Consider the following 16,130-nt stretch of genomic DNA (forward strand, 5'->3'; position numbering starts at 1 on the left):
ACCTGAGCCGGGCCCGCCCCCCGCGCGCCGGCCGGGCGGGCACCTGGCGGGCGGCGCGGCCCAGGCGGGGCGGGGGCGGGGGCGGGGGCGGGGGAGAGGAGACGCGCGCGGGGCGGGCGTCGCGGGGCCGCGCTGGGCGTCCCGGAGCCGCAGCCGAACTTTTCCCGCAGAAGTCCCGCGTTTGGGGGCAGGAGGCGCGGAGCGGGGAGGGGAGATCGGAATTCCTGGAAGGAGCAGCGGGAGCGCGGCCGCCCCACAACATGGCCTCCTCCGCCTCGTCGGCCGGCGGCGCCGAGGGCACCCCTCCTCCCGCGCAGGTGAGCGCCGCGCCCCCCTACCTGTGGCTTCCCACCCCGCGGCGGCGCGCGGGGAATGGCCGAGCGCAGGAGGCCCCGGCGGGCTGGGGGGTCTCCGGGGCCGTGGGAGCGCAGAGGCGCTGCCCAGGACCCTGTCTTTCTGGGGGCGCCGGGCGGCGCCGAGTGGGCGAGCGGAGGGGGCGCGATCCCCGCGGGAGGTGCGGTTCCCCTGCGCCCGAGGGCGCTGGGCTGGAGTTGGCGCTGCGCGCGGAGGCGCGAGCTCCTAGAGCGGCCCCGCGCCGAGCATCCCGCCCCGACGGCGGAGGGAGGCCCGAGGACGTGTCCTCTGCCTGGAAACACTGGTCTAGGAGAGAAGCCCCCGCCCCCGGGCCCGTCCTCGGGCTCCTCTGTGCTGGGCTCTTTCCTGGAACCCCGTGCCAGGCGGCACCTCTCCCAAGGGCACGGCCCGAGTGGGCTGCGCGTCTGGCGGGGAGGAAGAAAATCACCTGGTTCTGAAAGTTACCTTCAGAGTTACAGAGTTAGGTGTTTGTTTGTTTTTTTGTTTTGTTTTTTTATTATGGTGACTCGAGATACTTCATTTAACCCAGTGAAAATACAAAATATAAACTTTGGGACACAGAAAAAGTGCAGAGCAGTGCGCATGTAGCGGCCGTGCCAGGGGGTGCTTGCAGTGGGTTTACCTTCTCCCCTACTAGCCCCTTCCATAGGCATGCGAGAGAAACACGCACGAAGTAAAAACCGCGTGCAGGATGTGCAGAACCCAGCTCTACAATAAATATCCTTCCTTCCATCCCACACCCCCCAGCAGACGGCCACCTTTAAGCCCAGAGGCGTTTAGTAGCAATTCTGCAGCTGCCACTGTTTGTATAATATGGGATAATTGGTTTAAAACACTCGCATGTGTTTGCGTGTGCAGGGAAGGGAGTGCAAGAGACAGCAGTTGTCCTTGGGGAGGGACCTGGGGAGGGGTGGGAGGGAGCCTTACTTTCACATACCTGCTCTTTGTTTTTTGCCTTAAACCATGTGTGTTATCTATTTTAGAAAAAAGGGAAATATTTTTTAAAAAATGAGGCTCGTTTGAGAAGCCTTAACAGTAGTTTACCTAGTTTTAAATAATGTAAAATTGCCCTTAAAACACACACATCTCCTAGCCCAGATCATGTCTTTCCTTTAGTTGTCATCTCTAACAATTCTTGGGGAATCCAGGGGAGATCTTCAAAAGAGACTCAAGTCTTGACAAAGTTACTTGGTGGGGCTTTTTTGCCACCTTGACCCTGAATTTTAATTTTGCTTGTTTGAGAATATGTGGCTTGTGTAATTTAGGAAGAGGCCGCTTTCTTTTTAAAGGCAGGGTTCAGGAGTCATCCTAGGGTTATACCAGGCCTTATTCCAGGAGGAACAGGCCATCACAAGTAGGCCCGAGAAGGAAGACTACAGGGGCCAGTCTCTGAGTGGACATAGATTGCCACTGCCTTAGCAGTTCAGGCATCCTCATAATCTGCTGACCTGGGCTCAAAAGGGTTCATTTTCAAGGAAGCAAATTGTGATATTGAAAGTGAATGTAAAGCTAAAGCCTCAGCTCTAAAACAAAAAGTGAAATAAAGCAATTTATTGACTACCTTTTACTCAGCTATGAATATCTAGAAATGCCGATTTCTCTTAGTTCTTAAATCAGTGAAGGATAAATGAGTTGTGACTCTGGACTATAGTTAGATGATTATTTATGATGGACCATTTAAGATGGTTCTCAGTGTTCTCTTTGTTAAAGCATAAACAAATATCTGTTTCGTAATCTGCACAGCAATGTGTTAGGCTCTGTAGTAGAGAATGCAGCTCAATGTCCTTCAGACAATATGAAGACCAGTGGTGTGTTTTGGAATCCAAGGCAACATTGTGGATTCTGAACTTGTTTGCATTTTTGTGGTGGTAGTTACATGAGGACTGTGGTTTTCCTTTACTTATATTAAAACTTTTTTTCCCTTTTACATTGTTAATGGAGTTATAGAGCAATTGTGTGTGCTCATTTCTAAAATAATATTTTGGTAATTGAAAAGAATATAATTGTTCTGGACTCTCAGGGGTTGTTCCTAGGTTGATTTGCAATTAGCAACTTCTTTCTGTATAAGTTAGCCATTTGTTAATGCACAAACTATTTGAATATTTTTGTAGAATGTGTCACTGTAATTATAGGAAATCATTAAAATCCAAATCGGAGATCATGTGAGATTCTAGCTTATGTAAATGGCATTTTTACTTTTAAAAAATAAACTGAATACCTGAAATTGGTGAGACCAATTTTCTGATATATTTACACCAGAAGAATTCTGAGTTAATGAATTTTAATTAGAGTGTTTAATCTTGCTACACTGTCTCCAAACTTAGTAAAGTCCACCCTTCTGAAAAGATCAAGGTTACTAAGGATCTAATCAGATCTGAAGTAACCTTTCCCTGTTGGTATTGACTGTGCTCTTTTTGTTCACATAACTGTACCAGTTGATCTTGTAAATGAAGGACGATGAGATGTTGGGCTAGTGCTTTAGGTACCTGGAACAATAGACCCATTAATTGCTTTTTCATTTTCATCATGTCAACATATAAAAACAACTTAAAATTGCTTCCTATTCATGATATAATTTTAAAGTTACTTTGATACCGTCTAGTTCCTATTAGAAATATTTGGGGTTTTTTTGAGTACAAGAAGCCCAGATGTGGTTAGTTATAGATTGAAAGTTCTGTCAAAGTTAAGTGCAGTGTCTGATTATCTTTTTCCTGGCTGGATTCTAAAGGATATAGTAACATCTTCAAAATCTGTAGTCATGGTTGCAATACACCCTGGACACTTGTCCCAGTGTATTTGAAAGAGAGCAAACTATATCTTCAGATGGATTTGTCTGTTCAATAGAACATAGATTTTTTTCCTGGAACCAAACAGGCTTCTGTTGACTATGGGAGTGAGATCAGAAACACCCAAATAGAACCAAATTCTTTGATGTTTTATATAAGCTACTCCTGAATTTTCTCTCTTGGGAAGGTCCTGTATGGATTAATTAGCAAGTATCTTATGTTGGGCAAGAAGAAAACAGTCACATGAAAGTTATATGTTTTCAGATCTGAGTAGACGGTAATATTTTTTCTCAGAATAAACTATCTTTAGTTTTTATAATGTCTATTAATAGAGATTAAGTGAACTCGTGTTTGGAGTTAAAGCTTTAAAATTTGACAGAAATTATTTTGGCATGTCTTTCATTAGATGATGCTTGGTTGCTGCCATTTTCAGATAATATTAAGGAAAGGGAAATAATGAAAAAAATTGGCCCTAATATAAATTTTGTTTTTTGGGTACATCATGATTATTTGGACCTGACCTGGTAGAGGAAAGAGGCAGGATGGAAGTTAAGTTAAATGCCACTGTAAAATAAAGAACCGAGTTGCTGTATTGGAAAGACTATTTTCCAGAGTGTTTTCAAGATAGCTATGGTGATTCATTAGTAGCTATTTTGTCCCTCCAGCATTGAATTACATGTCTACACTGTGCAACTTCTCTGGGTAATGCCCAGGCTTGATGCCAAGGATCTGCAATATAGGTGTGGGGATTCTCTTTTTCCTTCTCCCCATCTTATGGAATTTTATATGGAATCTGGCAAAAAGCAGGTCGGTGGTGTAACTTTGACTTTGGCATCAAATACAGGGCATGGCATACAGTAGGCCCTCAATTAATGTTTGCCAAATGAATGATGGAGTCAATGATGAGAAGAACCTGGCAATTAAATTTAACCATTTGAACAAGAACTTTTGAGCTCCTGTCATGTGAAAGGTAGTCTCAGGTATACGGTCTTGGTTTTTACTTTCACAATGTTCATAATCCAAGTTGCACAGAGTTTACATAGTACAAGACTCACAGAGAGTCAGCACCAGATGTTTTTCTATGCCTTGAACTTTGGTATCCTTTGATCATGTGCTCAAATTTAGTTTGGGCTTTACTATATAATCAAGAGAGAATCTGTAGACAAAGCACCTAAGAATTTAAGCAGAGGTACATCAGGAAGTAGAGAGATTTATACTTCCTAATTTCTATACTGAAAAGTGCCACAGAATAAAAACATGAGCAGAAAGGCTCAGAAAACTGCCTGGAAAGTTGCCCTAGTTATTATTTTTAATGGTGGCCTAATATTCACAGTATGGATAGACCATAATTTATTTACTAATTTCCCCGTTAATACGCATTTAGCTTGTTTCTAATTTCTAGCCCCTACAGACAATGCTACAAATAAGCATCCTTACATAATCCAGTTGGATAGAGAAGACATATGAATATTTAATAACAACAGCCATGATTTCGTATGCCTCTCATGGTAGAGACTGTATTCTTCAAAACATACTGTAGGGTAGGTGCTATTACCCCACTCCATTTTACACATGAAGAAACTGAGCTTCAAGAAGGCTGTGCAAGTTGCAATTTGGTAAGAGCTGAAACTGGACTTGAACGCATCTCTGCTTGAGTAATGGAGAGAGTAATGATGTGAAATCAGGAGGCCAGGAATGGAATTCCTATTCTCTGACTAAACTAGATCTGTAACCTCAGACTCTTACCGCCTCTTGGGCTTCAGTTTCTCCACTGGAAAAAGGAGAGAGTTTACTAAAGTTTATTCCAAGCTAATATAGTCTGTGGTTAATTTTTTAAAAAAATGCTAGGTACAAATAATTTGTAATAAAGTGATACACTTTCTTGATTCTTAGAAGCATTCCACCCCCCCTCGTATTTTGGCATTCCCAATGTTAGGATAATTTTCCAAATGTTGGGAAATTGTAAGTTTATTTTATATTGTTCATTTAAAATGATTTGTTTTTCTCTGAAAATCTTATCTTAAAGAAATTGTGCTTTTTCGCAATTGATGACATCTTACAACATAAGAAATTTATTAGTTTTATGAGGAAATAGCAAGAGGACATCTCAGTAAGTTTGAGCTGATACTTGAACACTGATCAATGTTATGCTAGTTAATTGGCTCTCAAAAAATTGCCTAATTTATAGCACTTTTACAGCATTTATCCATTTCTGTGTGTAAATATAAGAATTTTGGTCACCAGTTACAGTGTGTGTATGGGGGAGGGTTTCCCCTACACCAGCCAGCAGTGTTCCCACACCAGCTGGGTGCCCTACCATTCAAGTCAGTCCTGACACTGTCTGTTCACAGGTAACATCAGATCCCACAGGTTAAGGGCTCAGTCCCACCCACAACACTGGCCTGTGTCCCTCTCTTGCCCCCACTTCAGATGCCAGTCACAATCCCAGGTGCTTCTATCTGACCAACTGGCTATAGATGGGAGGTTCCAAAGACCCTCACCTTAGGTTCAGTTAATTTGCTAGAGTGGCTCACAGAATTCAAAGAAACATTTTACTTACTGGATGACTGGTTTATTATAAACAGGATATAACTCAAGAACAGCCAGATGGAAGAGATGCATAGGGCAAGGTGTGGGATAAGGGGTGCAGAGCTTCCACGCCCTCTCAGAGTATGCCAGTCTTCCCAAATCTCCATGTGTTCACCAAATTGGAAGTTCTCCAAACCTAGTCCTTTTGGGTTTTTATGGAGATTTTATTACATAGGTATGATTGATTAAGCCATTAGTCTTTGGTGACTGGTTCAAATTCCAGTACCTTTCCTTTCCCTGGAGGTTAGGAGGTGGGGCTGAAAGTTACAACCCTCTAATTACACAGTTTTTCTGGCTGTCAGCCTCTATTCTCATGCCCCAGCCAAAAGTCACCTCATTAACATAACAAGACACCTATGCTGATTTCATCACTTGGGAAATTCCAAGGGTTTTAGGATCTCTTTGTCATGAACAGGGTTGAAGACTAAGTATATATTTCTTAGTATAAATCACAATGTCACAAAATATTTCCATCATAGCTGATTTCAAACTGCCAATGGGAGGTGAAATATGGAGCTGGGAAGAGATGCCCATGATTTCTTTCTTGCAAGCGGGTATTAGCTCACACCACTTACATATAGTGAGATGCACTGCACTTTTTTTAGTTGAAACAGTAATTTATGTAAAATATATTTGGCATTTACCAGATATCAGGCACACATGGAGAAGCACAGGTAAATATGAATTAGTTTTTACTCTCCAAAATGTCAGAGTCTAGTAAGCTGCTTATTATTTTTTCCCTTTATTTTATTTTGCTATTATTTTTTCCATCACCATTGAATCCCCATATACCCTCTTCCACCTTTCCCCACACCTCTCCCCGCCACTGTTTAAATGAGCTTCTAAGTAAAGAAAGGAGTCTAGTACCGGGAATGGTTGATTAGCTCTTTTTCCACTGAGAACAAAATAAATACCAAGTAGATCCTCAGCTATGTGGATTAGAAATGAGAGAACTGAGGTCTGTAAGGGAATTATTAGATGTTAGAACGGTGGAACAGGATTTTTAAAAGCTTGTTTCTATGGAGGTCAAGTAGAGCATAATACATTTTTCTTCCCCTTCTGTATGTGTTGTGTGTGCATGTTTATTAATCACCTTTATTTATAATTTATATACAATAAAATTGGTCAGATTTAACTGTACAGTTCTACAGTTTTATAAATGTTATACCCCATCCCAACAGAATGTTTGTTATCCTAAGTTCACTTGTGTTCTTTCCCAGCTCCCTCCAACCTATCAGGCAACCACCGTTCTGATTTCTTTCACCATAGATCAGTTTTGCCAGTATTTTTCTTTTGTGCCTGGCTTCTTTCTCTCAGCATAATGCTTTTGGTATTTATCCATGCTGCTATAGATATTAATAGATTATTTCTTTTTATTGCTGAGTAGTATTTTACTGTATGAATGTACCACGGATTGTTCATCCATTCATCATACATTTGGATTGTTTTCAGCTTTTGACTATTATGAATAAAGCTGCTCTCAATATTTGTGTCTATATCTTTTATCACACATATAAGCCCCTCTCCTTTTGCAGGGAGGGGAGGTTAAATACCTAGGAGTAGGATTGTAGGGTCAAAAGGTAGTGTATGTGTAACTGTACAACAAACTATTCATGTCTTACCTCACATCTCTAAAGAGTGAATGGACTCAGATCAGAATGGGAGGAAGGAGAAAGTCCATGGGTGGAGGGGGGAGCATTGTTCCTTTGGCATGTACTAATCTGATAATTTTTGAAAATATGATTTTAACTATGGATGAAGGGTGGATATTGAAAAAAAAAACACATTGATGTTAGGGAAGATTTTACAAGCTTGTAAAAGAAAGTATAGTTAGAGAAAACCATAAGTATTTTTTTAACAGCTTTATTGAGATATGTTATATACATAAAATTCACCCATTTAAAGTGTATGAGTCAATAAATTTTGGTATGATTTACAGAGCTGAAAAATCATCACCACAATCTAATTTTAGAACATTTCTATTATCCTCAAACTAGTTGTCATTTACAGTCAAAACCATGGTTTTAGAATTAAGATGACCTGTGTTTTTGTCTGAGCTTTACTAGTTAGCAGCTGTGTTACCTTGGAAAACTAAATCTCAGTTCCCACACCTTTGTAATAGATATGAGGACACCTCTTTTGCAATATTTTCATAAGAACTATAATGCACATAAAGCTCTTGACAATAATAAATATTAAATAAACAGTAGTGTTTATTATTGATCTGTGCCTGCATCTTTGTAATTTTTGTGGTATTTTGTTTATATCCTTAGAGCTCCTACAATACTGTGCCCTCTACTAAAGATATCTTGAAACATATCTTTTAAAAGGAAATGAAGTGGAATGGAAAGAGGAAGCCTGGACTTTAGAATAACAGACTGTACTGGGGTTTTCTGGTTTTACCATTTAATTGCTCCATTGGGCAAATCACTTAACTGTGTCTGTTTCTTCATATGAGGAACTAGAATAAAAATGCAGGATTGTTTTAAGCGTTTGAGGAAATATACAGGATGTGCTGATATAGTAGGTGCTCAATACATTGGAACTGTTACTCTATGGTATCAGAAACTACCATGTTTGAAGTAATCGCATCCAGGAATGAAATTTATGTCCAGCCCTGACTGGTGCGGCGCGGCTGGCTGAGCATCAGCCCATGCCCCGAAAGGCTGCCTGTTCGATTCCCGGTCAGGGCACGTGCCTGGGTTGTGGGTTTGTTCCTCAGTTGGGGTGTGTACAGGAGTCAACTGATGGATGTTTCTGTTTCACACCGATGTTTCTCTCTCTCTCTTCCTCTCCCTTCCTCTCTCTCTAAAGTCAATAAAAACATATTTTTAAAAAATTTATGTACAAAATTCAAGGTCTAGATGGAAAATTTGCTTATGTACCATGTGCATATTTGCTGTGCAAATTTTTATATTTTAGTACTATTAGAGTGTCCCTTACATAGTCCTTAATAGCATATTTGATTAAATAAATGCAGAGATGAATAAAAAAAGGAGAAAAAGCATTTTCCCCATTCTATTCCAATCTCCCTCAATGTTTAGGTTATCTGGGAGAAAGTTACATTTTCTAAGCTTCAGGTTTACTTATCTCCTTTCATTTGGCTGGTTGGTGGTGGGGTGGGGTGGAGAAAAATTAGAAATTATCACAAGAACAAAAATTATATTTGTAAACAACTATGTTTTTAAAGTATTTTCATGTTATTTCTTTAAATTTGTGTCTTACGATAACCATATCTGCTGACTGGAGTAGTCTTATTTTAGTGAAAAGAAAAGCAAGGTTCAGAGGTGAACTTGTTCATGGTTCTTATGGAGCTAGTAAGTGGCAAAGCCAAATGAAAGAATAAATAGGAAACCTTATGTGTGGCTAGTGGGGGCATAGACTCGGACAGCTGTTCTGGAAAGCAATATGGCATTACTTACTCAAATTAACTAGTTACTTACTCTATAACTCAGCAATTCCTGCAGGTGGACACTGGCATGTGTTCTATAGGTTCCCCAGCAAGATTGTCCAAAGATATTCATTGTTGTGTTATGAGAGGAGGAGGGGAGGTATCTGGGTGACCATTTCTGGGAGAGGTGGAGCTCGAATGGTGGGTACAAATCATGAAGTTGTCTGTCTATAGTTAAAAACAACACATTAGATAAAAGCAACATGAATGGATCTTAAGAATATAGTGCTTGGTGAAAAACGTAAATGTGGGATCTAGGTATTCTCTATGTGAATTAAAAATTCATAGGCACAGCATAGTGTGCACCTTGTAAGAACACTTACATGAAACACTCATTAAGCACATTGGAGTGGCTGCCTGTAGGGCCCAGTGCTCAGGAGTAGGTTACGGAGATAAAAAGGAATAAATAAATAAGGAACATAATGATAATGTGGCATGCCCCAGTAGGTATCACTGACTCAGCCTTCTAAATGGTGAAGTTAAAAAGCAAAACAAAATAACACACTGTTACTTGATATAGTTTGAATACCTTTTATGTGACCGACTCTGTTACTTCTAGGCTTAACCAAAGAGATCCTGACATTATTATATAAGGTGGCAGATGTTCCGAGTGAAATAAAATTTGGCTTGGTTTCTAAAGTCTCAAGTTAAATTTTGCACAGAGAGCAACATCTTTTTCTTTTTAAAAGGTTTACAGTACAGTACACTTGAGTTAGTATGATTTAAAAATTAAGTTCCTTTAAATTTTTACATTTTGGATAATAGACACTGATGTGTCATATAGTACTATTAGTTTTTACAGAATTAGAATGCAGTCTACTAAATATTTAATTCTAAAATGATACTTGAATTATCCTTATCATATTTCATAGATTCAGAAGGTGCTCAGTATCTTCTTATATCTAGACATAGTTATCTGCATGTATATTATCCTTAAAGGATCTAAATGTGTAGTTATTTTTGCAGGTATGTCCCCTTCTATTGTATTATTTGTTTTCCAAGTTAAATTTGAAGTATAATAGATCACTTCCCTGTTTTGTTTTGTTTTGTTTTTTTGGCTTAAAACAATACAGATTTACTGAGTTGCAGTTCTGAAGGTCAGAATTCCACAATGGGCTGGCAGGACTTCGCTCTGGAGGCTCTAGGGGAGAATCTTTTTCTTTGCCTTTCCAGTTTCTAGAGCTGCCTGCATTTCTTGGCTCTTGGCCCCACATCACTCTGACTTTTGCTTTGACCATCATTTTGAATAGATTGCCTTTTAATTTGCCTTCCCTTTCTACTTACTATTTGTGATCCTTCTGAAATGATAGTTATGTAAGATGGTTATAATTATCTTCTGTACATATTGTACATTTTTGTAACAACAGCTATCCTGTTTAAAAAAGTCACAATGGTTAAATTCAACCTTTGTGAATTTATCAACCTTTGAAAGTATCCGTACAACACAGAGGTGTTGCTGGTGGTGTTCAGTAGGCAAACTGTGCTAGGACAAGAAAGTCACAGAGTTATTTTAATGATAGGTGTAGAGTTGGAGAGAAATTGATTGCACCCTTAGTGATCCCAGTGTCCACCAGTTTGTGACTATTGTGCAGACCAGAGATTCAGGTTCACCCTGTAATATGCAGAGGAAGGCCTGGCTCTTGTGTCAGAGTTTCATCTGCAGCACCATGCAATAAAATGTTGACAACAAAGAATCGATTTTAGTGTCATGTTTTATCTTCCTCAACAACTTAAATGAAACAGTAGGAAAAGGAAGTCTTTGCTATCTAGTTGAAGGGATGCAGACTGAGTTGGATATGTGAAAATGTGACTCATAAGTGTGATTTTTGAACTGCTCTGCAATTTAGTTTCCCCATCTACCAAAATGAAGATAGTGATATGCCTACTTTATTCCTCTCAGAGGGTCAAATTGTATGATTAAGTAATTCATTGAATTCAAATTGCTTAGTGCATTATGAACACATTGATGTGGTATTTTACATATTATTTTTAAATGTACTGCTCTTTTTCAGGATGATAGCTTTTGTATTGAACTAATATAGCTTCTTCCATTAATATCTCAGTGGGGATTTAAAGTTTATTTCTTAAGATTTGGGAGTTTTAGCATCTCTTTGAGGTTTTGGCAACTTTGACTCTTATTAAAGTATTAGGTATGCTAGAAAACTGGGCTCTTTTTGTTTCCTGGAACCAACAGAGAAGGTACAAAAGCAATGGTTAAAATCTCCTTGTAGCTTCTTGATTGATGCATTTTTGCCAAGTCTGATCGTATTGTAAAGCTGCTATGGGGTTTGAAATGGCATGACTTAGATTGACGTGAATGTCCAATTAAGTCTCCATTGAATCTCTCAATGTGTGGAACAGATCAGCCTGGAATTTTTCAGGTGTTTGAAGAATCAGTGTGATGAATTGCTCTCTGAGTTAGGAAATTTGGGTTCAACCTGTTATTTAGGATGTATACACACTTGATGGCATATCTTCACTTCTACAAAATATCCTCCTAACTGGTAAGATTTCTACCTGCTTAAAGGTTCTCCATGTTCTGCAATCCAAACTGTGGTGAGGCTGTCAGTTAAAATTAGTACATGTCATTTTGCATACCTCTGAGTGAGCTACTTCTATGCTGTAGGTTTTCCCAGGAATTGATGAAGACTCTGGAGGTTTGAGTAAATACCTAAAGCATATTTACATGGATTTCTGAAGAAGCCTTTTATGTGTGATCATTGCTTAAGTTGGAAATCTGAGTCATTAATGAGAACTTTCGCCCTCTTTCATGTAATATAAATACTTTCAGTTCTACTCACACATGGCTTTTGAATCCAACCATCTCATCCACTCTATGCCAGCGCTTTGATTTTGGTTATTATATTTCACCTGGGCCATTTGAACAGTTGCCTAAATTGTCTCCTTGCTTCTATGCTGTCTCCCAGTGGACAGCTGACCTCCCCACAGATCTTTACAAAACAAAATTATGATGTCATTCTTCTGTTTAAAAACTGTTTATTGTTATCCATTATAAGTAAGGTAAAGTCAAAACATCTTAGGGTTGTGCAGGTCTTATACCATCTTGTCTCGGTACAACTTACCATTTTTACCCTTTGTTTTTTCTGAAACATCTGATCTTGTCACCATGCTATACTTATTTCTTAAACCTTTCCCCAAATGGACTGTGCCTTTGCATTCTTCCGTGTCTTTGTATAAGTTTTCTCTTCCTAGTGCTGTTCTCATTTTTTTCTTCCTGGAAAATCTCTGCAAATCCTTTAATACCTAGCTCCAATGTCCCCTCTTCTAAGCAGCCTTCCTAGACTTCTGCAGATAGTGACAGCCCCTCTATCTTCTATAGTGTTGTAGCACTTCAAGTACATTTGACTGTCATGGCATTTGCCACATTTTCTTGGGATTATAAATTACTTTGTCTTCCTTAACTAACTAGACAGTGGGCTCTTAGAGGGAATATTTATGCCTTTTCTCCATTTTCTTGCCTGCCTCCCCACACTTAGGTTCTAGCACATCTGAGACTCAGTTTATAGCTGTTGAACAAAAAGCTACTTAGCAGTTGGACAGCGTTTGCCAACATGTTCTCCTGTAGAGCAGTGTTGAGATTACTTTGACCTTCAAATATATTTATATTTAAGTAAGATGTAGATATATGATACTAGAAATGTGTCAGAAATCTGGCAAAGGTATGCATATATGATAATACTTAATACTATTTTTATCTTTTTAAAGCAAAAAATCATGCAAATCCCATTCCTTTGATATCAGTCTCTTGCTCCCTTAGTAACTTTCATTCAAACTATTCATCGCAAATACTTTCCATAGAGTAGTAATTAAGGTGAAGTGCTTTTAAAGTCAGACTGTGTTGTATGAAATAATTGTTACTTAAAAATGGATTTTATTAGTGATCAGTTGGATGTGGGTGTGAAATAACACCACAGCGAGGCCCATGAAAGTGAAAAAGATTTATTACGTTCATTTAAACCCAAGGCATGAGCATATCACATTGGTGTGTTTGAATGTCGCTAGGTCACAGTCAGGGGAGGGGAGGAAGGGGAACTTGTGGCAGGGACCAGCATTATCACACTGGTATGCTTGGGTGGAGTATCCACAGACTGTGGGAATTTTGAGGCATCAACAAAAAAATATGAAGTTTAAAATTTGCAATGTGCAGAAAAATCTGCATTTCCATCACTAGAGCTGGTTGATTTGTATCTTAGTTTGCTTACTGGAATATGGGCATAATAAATGGTACTAACCTACCATTGGGTTGTTGCAGGTACTAAATTGAAACACTCAGTGCTTGGTTCCATAGTAAGTTCTTTTTTCCCCTGAGTTTAAAGGTTTCTTGTATATTTGTTGTTTTCACTGCATTAATAATACATGTTTAATATAGAGATGTCAGTCACTCTGCTTCTGAACCTTTTTTATACCAGGGCACACTGGGGTCAAAGGGCCAGGCTGCTGCTGGATGAAGGTGTTGCTGTGGGGCTGCGGCCACATTAGGCTCTTCTACATTGCTGTAAAGGCTGAAGAGATAGTAGCTGCTCAATTCCACGACCCATGCAGGGCTGATAATATGTTGCCAGAGTGGAACATGCACTAAGGATGTGGGCATTTTTATATCCCTCTTTTTGTGACAGCCAAATCTTCCTTCAAATGGTAGGTTATACCAATTTATATCTCACCAGCAGTGTACAGAAGGGCCATTTCCTGAATCCCCACAGCACAGTATTATTGATTTTTTCTTTACCTTTCTCACTGGGATGGGTGAAAAGTGGACTCACTTTGTTTTACTCTGTGATTATGAATTTTGATCAGTGTAAAAGTATAATATGGAATACTAGCTTTTAAAAAAGATCCTCAAGGAACAAACTGATGGTTGCCAGATGGGAGGGGGTTTTTGGGGGCTGGGTGAAAAAGATGAAGGGATTAAGGAGTACAAATTGGTAGTCACAGAATGGTCATGGGGATGTAAAGTACAGCACAGGGAATATAGTCAATAATATTTAATAACTATGTATGGTGCCAGGTGGGCACTAGAGTCATTGGGGGCAGCACTTTGTAAGGTATATAAATGCATATCCACTATGCTGTACACCCGACACTAATATAATATTGTAGCCTGTAATTAAAAAATAAAAAGATAAAAATAAAAAAATAAACATACATATGTGTAAGAAATCCTCAAGGGATAAAATCCAGAAACTGATATCTGACAGCTTTATAAATCACTCACTGGATAAGCAGGTATTGTTGGTCTCTGGTCTTTTTACTTGTCCTGGGAGCTCAACTACTCACATTACATCATATGCCTTATGTTTCTGGTGACAGTGTGTATTCTGGTATGAAATTGAGATTCAATGTGGAAATCTCCGTTCTGAAAATTTTTCGCTTTAATATCGCCGAATGTGAGATTGTGAGAGAATATAGGGGCCAATCCACGGCTTGAGTGGAAGGTGGAGACTTATTCCCCTGGCCGGAGAGCCACAGACTCGTCCTTCCTGCTGGGAACGCTCCTCCTTAGCAGGGTTTAGCGCCTGTTTACTTTGGCAACGCAAAGCTCCTTTCTCCAAAGGCTTGCTTTCTTTATGAGACTTGGTCTGCAGCAATCACTTTGTTACACTTTTTCCCCGCTCCCTTAATCAGCTTTCCTTAAGAGATGGCAAAAAAATTAGGAAATTCAGCACTTAGAATTATCAAAATTTCTCGTATGTTGGTTTTAAAATCAGAGTTTTATGGACTATCATATTAATGATTCTTGAGAGATTATTTTGATGTAATATTCATGTCTTGTAACAGGTGCATGAAAAAAACCTGAATACATGAATATGTATTATATGTAGTGATAACGTATGGCCCTTCAGGGGAGAATATATTTCTAACTTAACATCTGAAGAAAATTTTCTAATGTTGCAGTTAGATTTATTCTAATTGGTATGTACACTTTTCTGTTTTTTCTTGCACAGATACAGTCTTTCGTCAAGGAATAGAGCCAAGCTAATTTGTTCAATGTGACCAAATTCAAATCAAGACCTTAATGTCTTTTGGCTAAAAGCCATTGCAAAGCTTGAATAAAAAAAAAAAAAAAAGAAAAGAAAGGTCATATAAACAAATCATATCATTCGTGTAAGAACAGAGGTGCAAATATACAAAACCTACCATTTAAGAATAAATTTTGTAAACTGTCAATATAGCTATTTAATTTTAGTGTCTAAATAACTGTTCCAGCTTTGGGAGGAAATCCAAACAAAAAGTTCCCCAGAATTTGCTCTCTTGCCATTAACCCCCCCCTCCGCCTCTGTGCTTTTGTTAAAATTGTTCTCTGTATGTTCTATCCACCCTTCTCTCCCCAGGAAAGGTCTCTTGTACTTTATGCTTGGTCTTTGAATGTCACCTCTTTTGTGAAAGCTTCTTGAATATGTGACTGTGCCACCTCCAGATGTATGTGTGTGTGCACTTGTGTGTTTTCAGAGCTTGCGTGACTTTATCCCTTATAACCTTTACTTTATCCAACACTGACACACCTCTTTTTGCCAGACACTCTGCTCATTCCTAGACCTAAAAAATGGCAAATAAAGTACCATCTTTGCTCAAGCACCAAATTAAAACAAATGAATAGACTTAATTTTCTAGAGCAGTTTTAGGTTTATAGAAAAACTGAGTAGATAGTACAAACGCTACTCACAGTTTCCCCTAACATTAACATGGTACATTTGTTACAATTGATGGCTAAATATTGATATATAATTATTAGCTGAAATCTATATCAGTGCTCACTTTTTGTGCAGTGCAGTTGTATGGGTTTTGACAGATGTATAAATGTCTGTATCTCTTCATTGCAGTATGATACTAAAAATCGTCTGGGCTCCATTTATTTACCCCTCTCCCCTCCACCAACCCTCTGGAAACCACCAATCTTTTTATTGTCTATA

General features: G+C 39.1%; 1 protein-coding gene across 2 annotated transcripts in view; it reads left to right on the plus strand.

The window, feature by feature from the left end:
* The first annotated feature begins 222 nt into the window (after window positions 1-222).
* Window positions 223-16,130, plus strand: part of ANK3 (ankyrin 3) — a 529,049-nt gene continuing 513,141 nt past the window's right edge. The window contains exon 1 of one of the 2 annotated variants that reach the window (XM_087824408.1): window positions 223-317. In XM_087824408.1, coding sequence (XP_087680534.1) covers window positions 261-317 — 57 coding nt within the window. In that variant the 5' untranslated portion in view covers window positions 223-260. The remainder of the gene's footprint in view (window positions 318-16,130) is intronic. The other variant, XM_087824409.1, reaches the window with a different exon arrangement.

This window comes from Miniopterus natalensis, chromosome 14 (genome assembly GCF_054644295.1).
Source record: "Miniopterus natalensis isolate mMinNat1 chromosome 14, mMinNat1.hap1, whole genome shotgun sequence".
NCBI classification, from domain to species: domain Eukaryota; kingdom Metazoa; phylum Chordata; class Mammalia; order Chiroptera; family Miniopteridae; genus Miniopterus; species Miniopterus natalensis.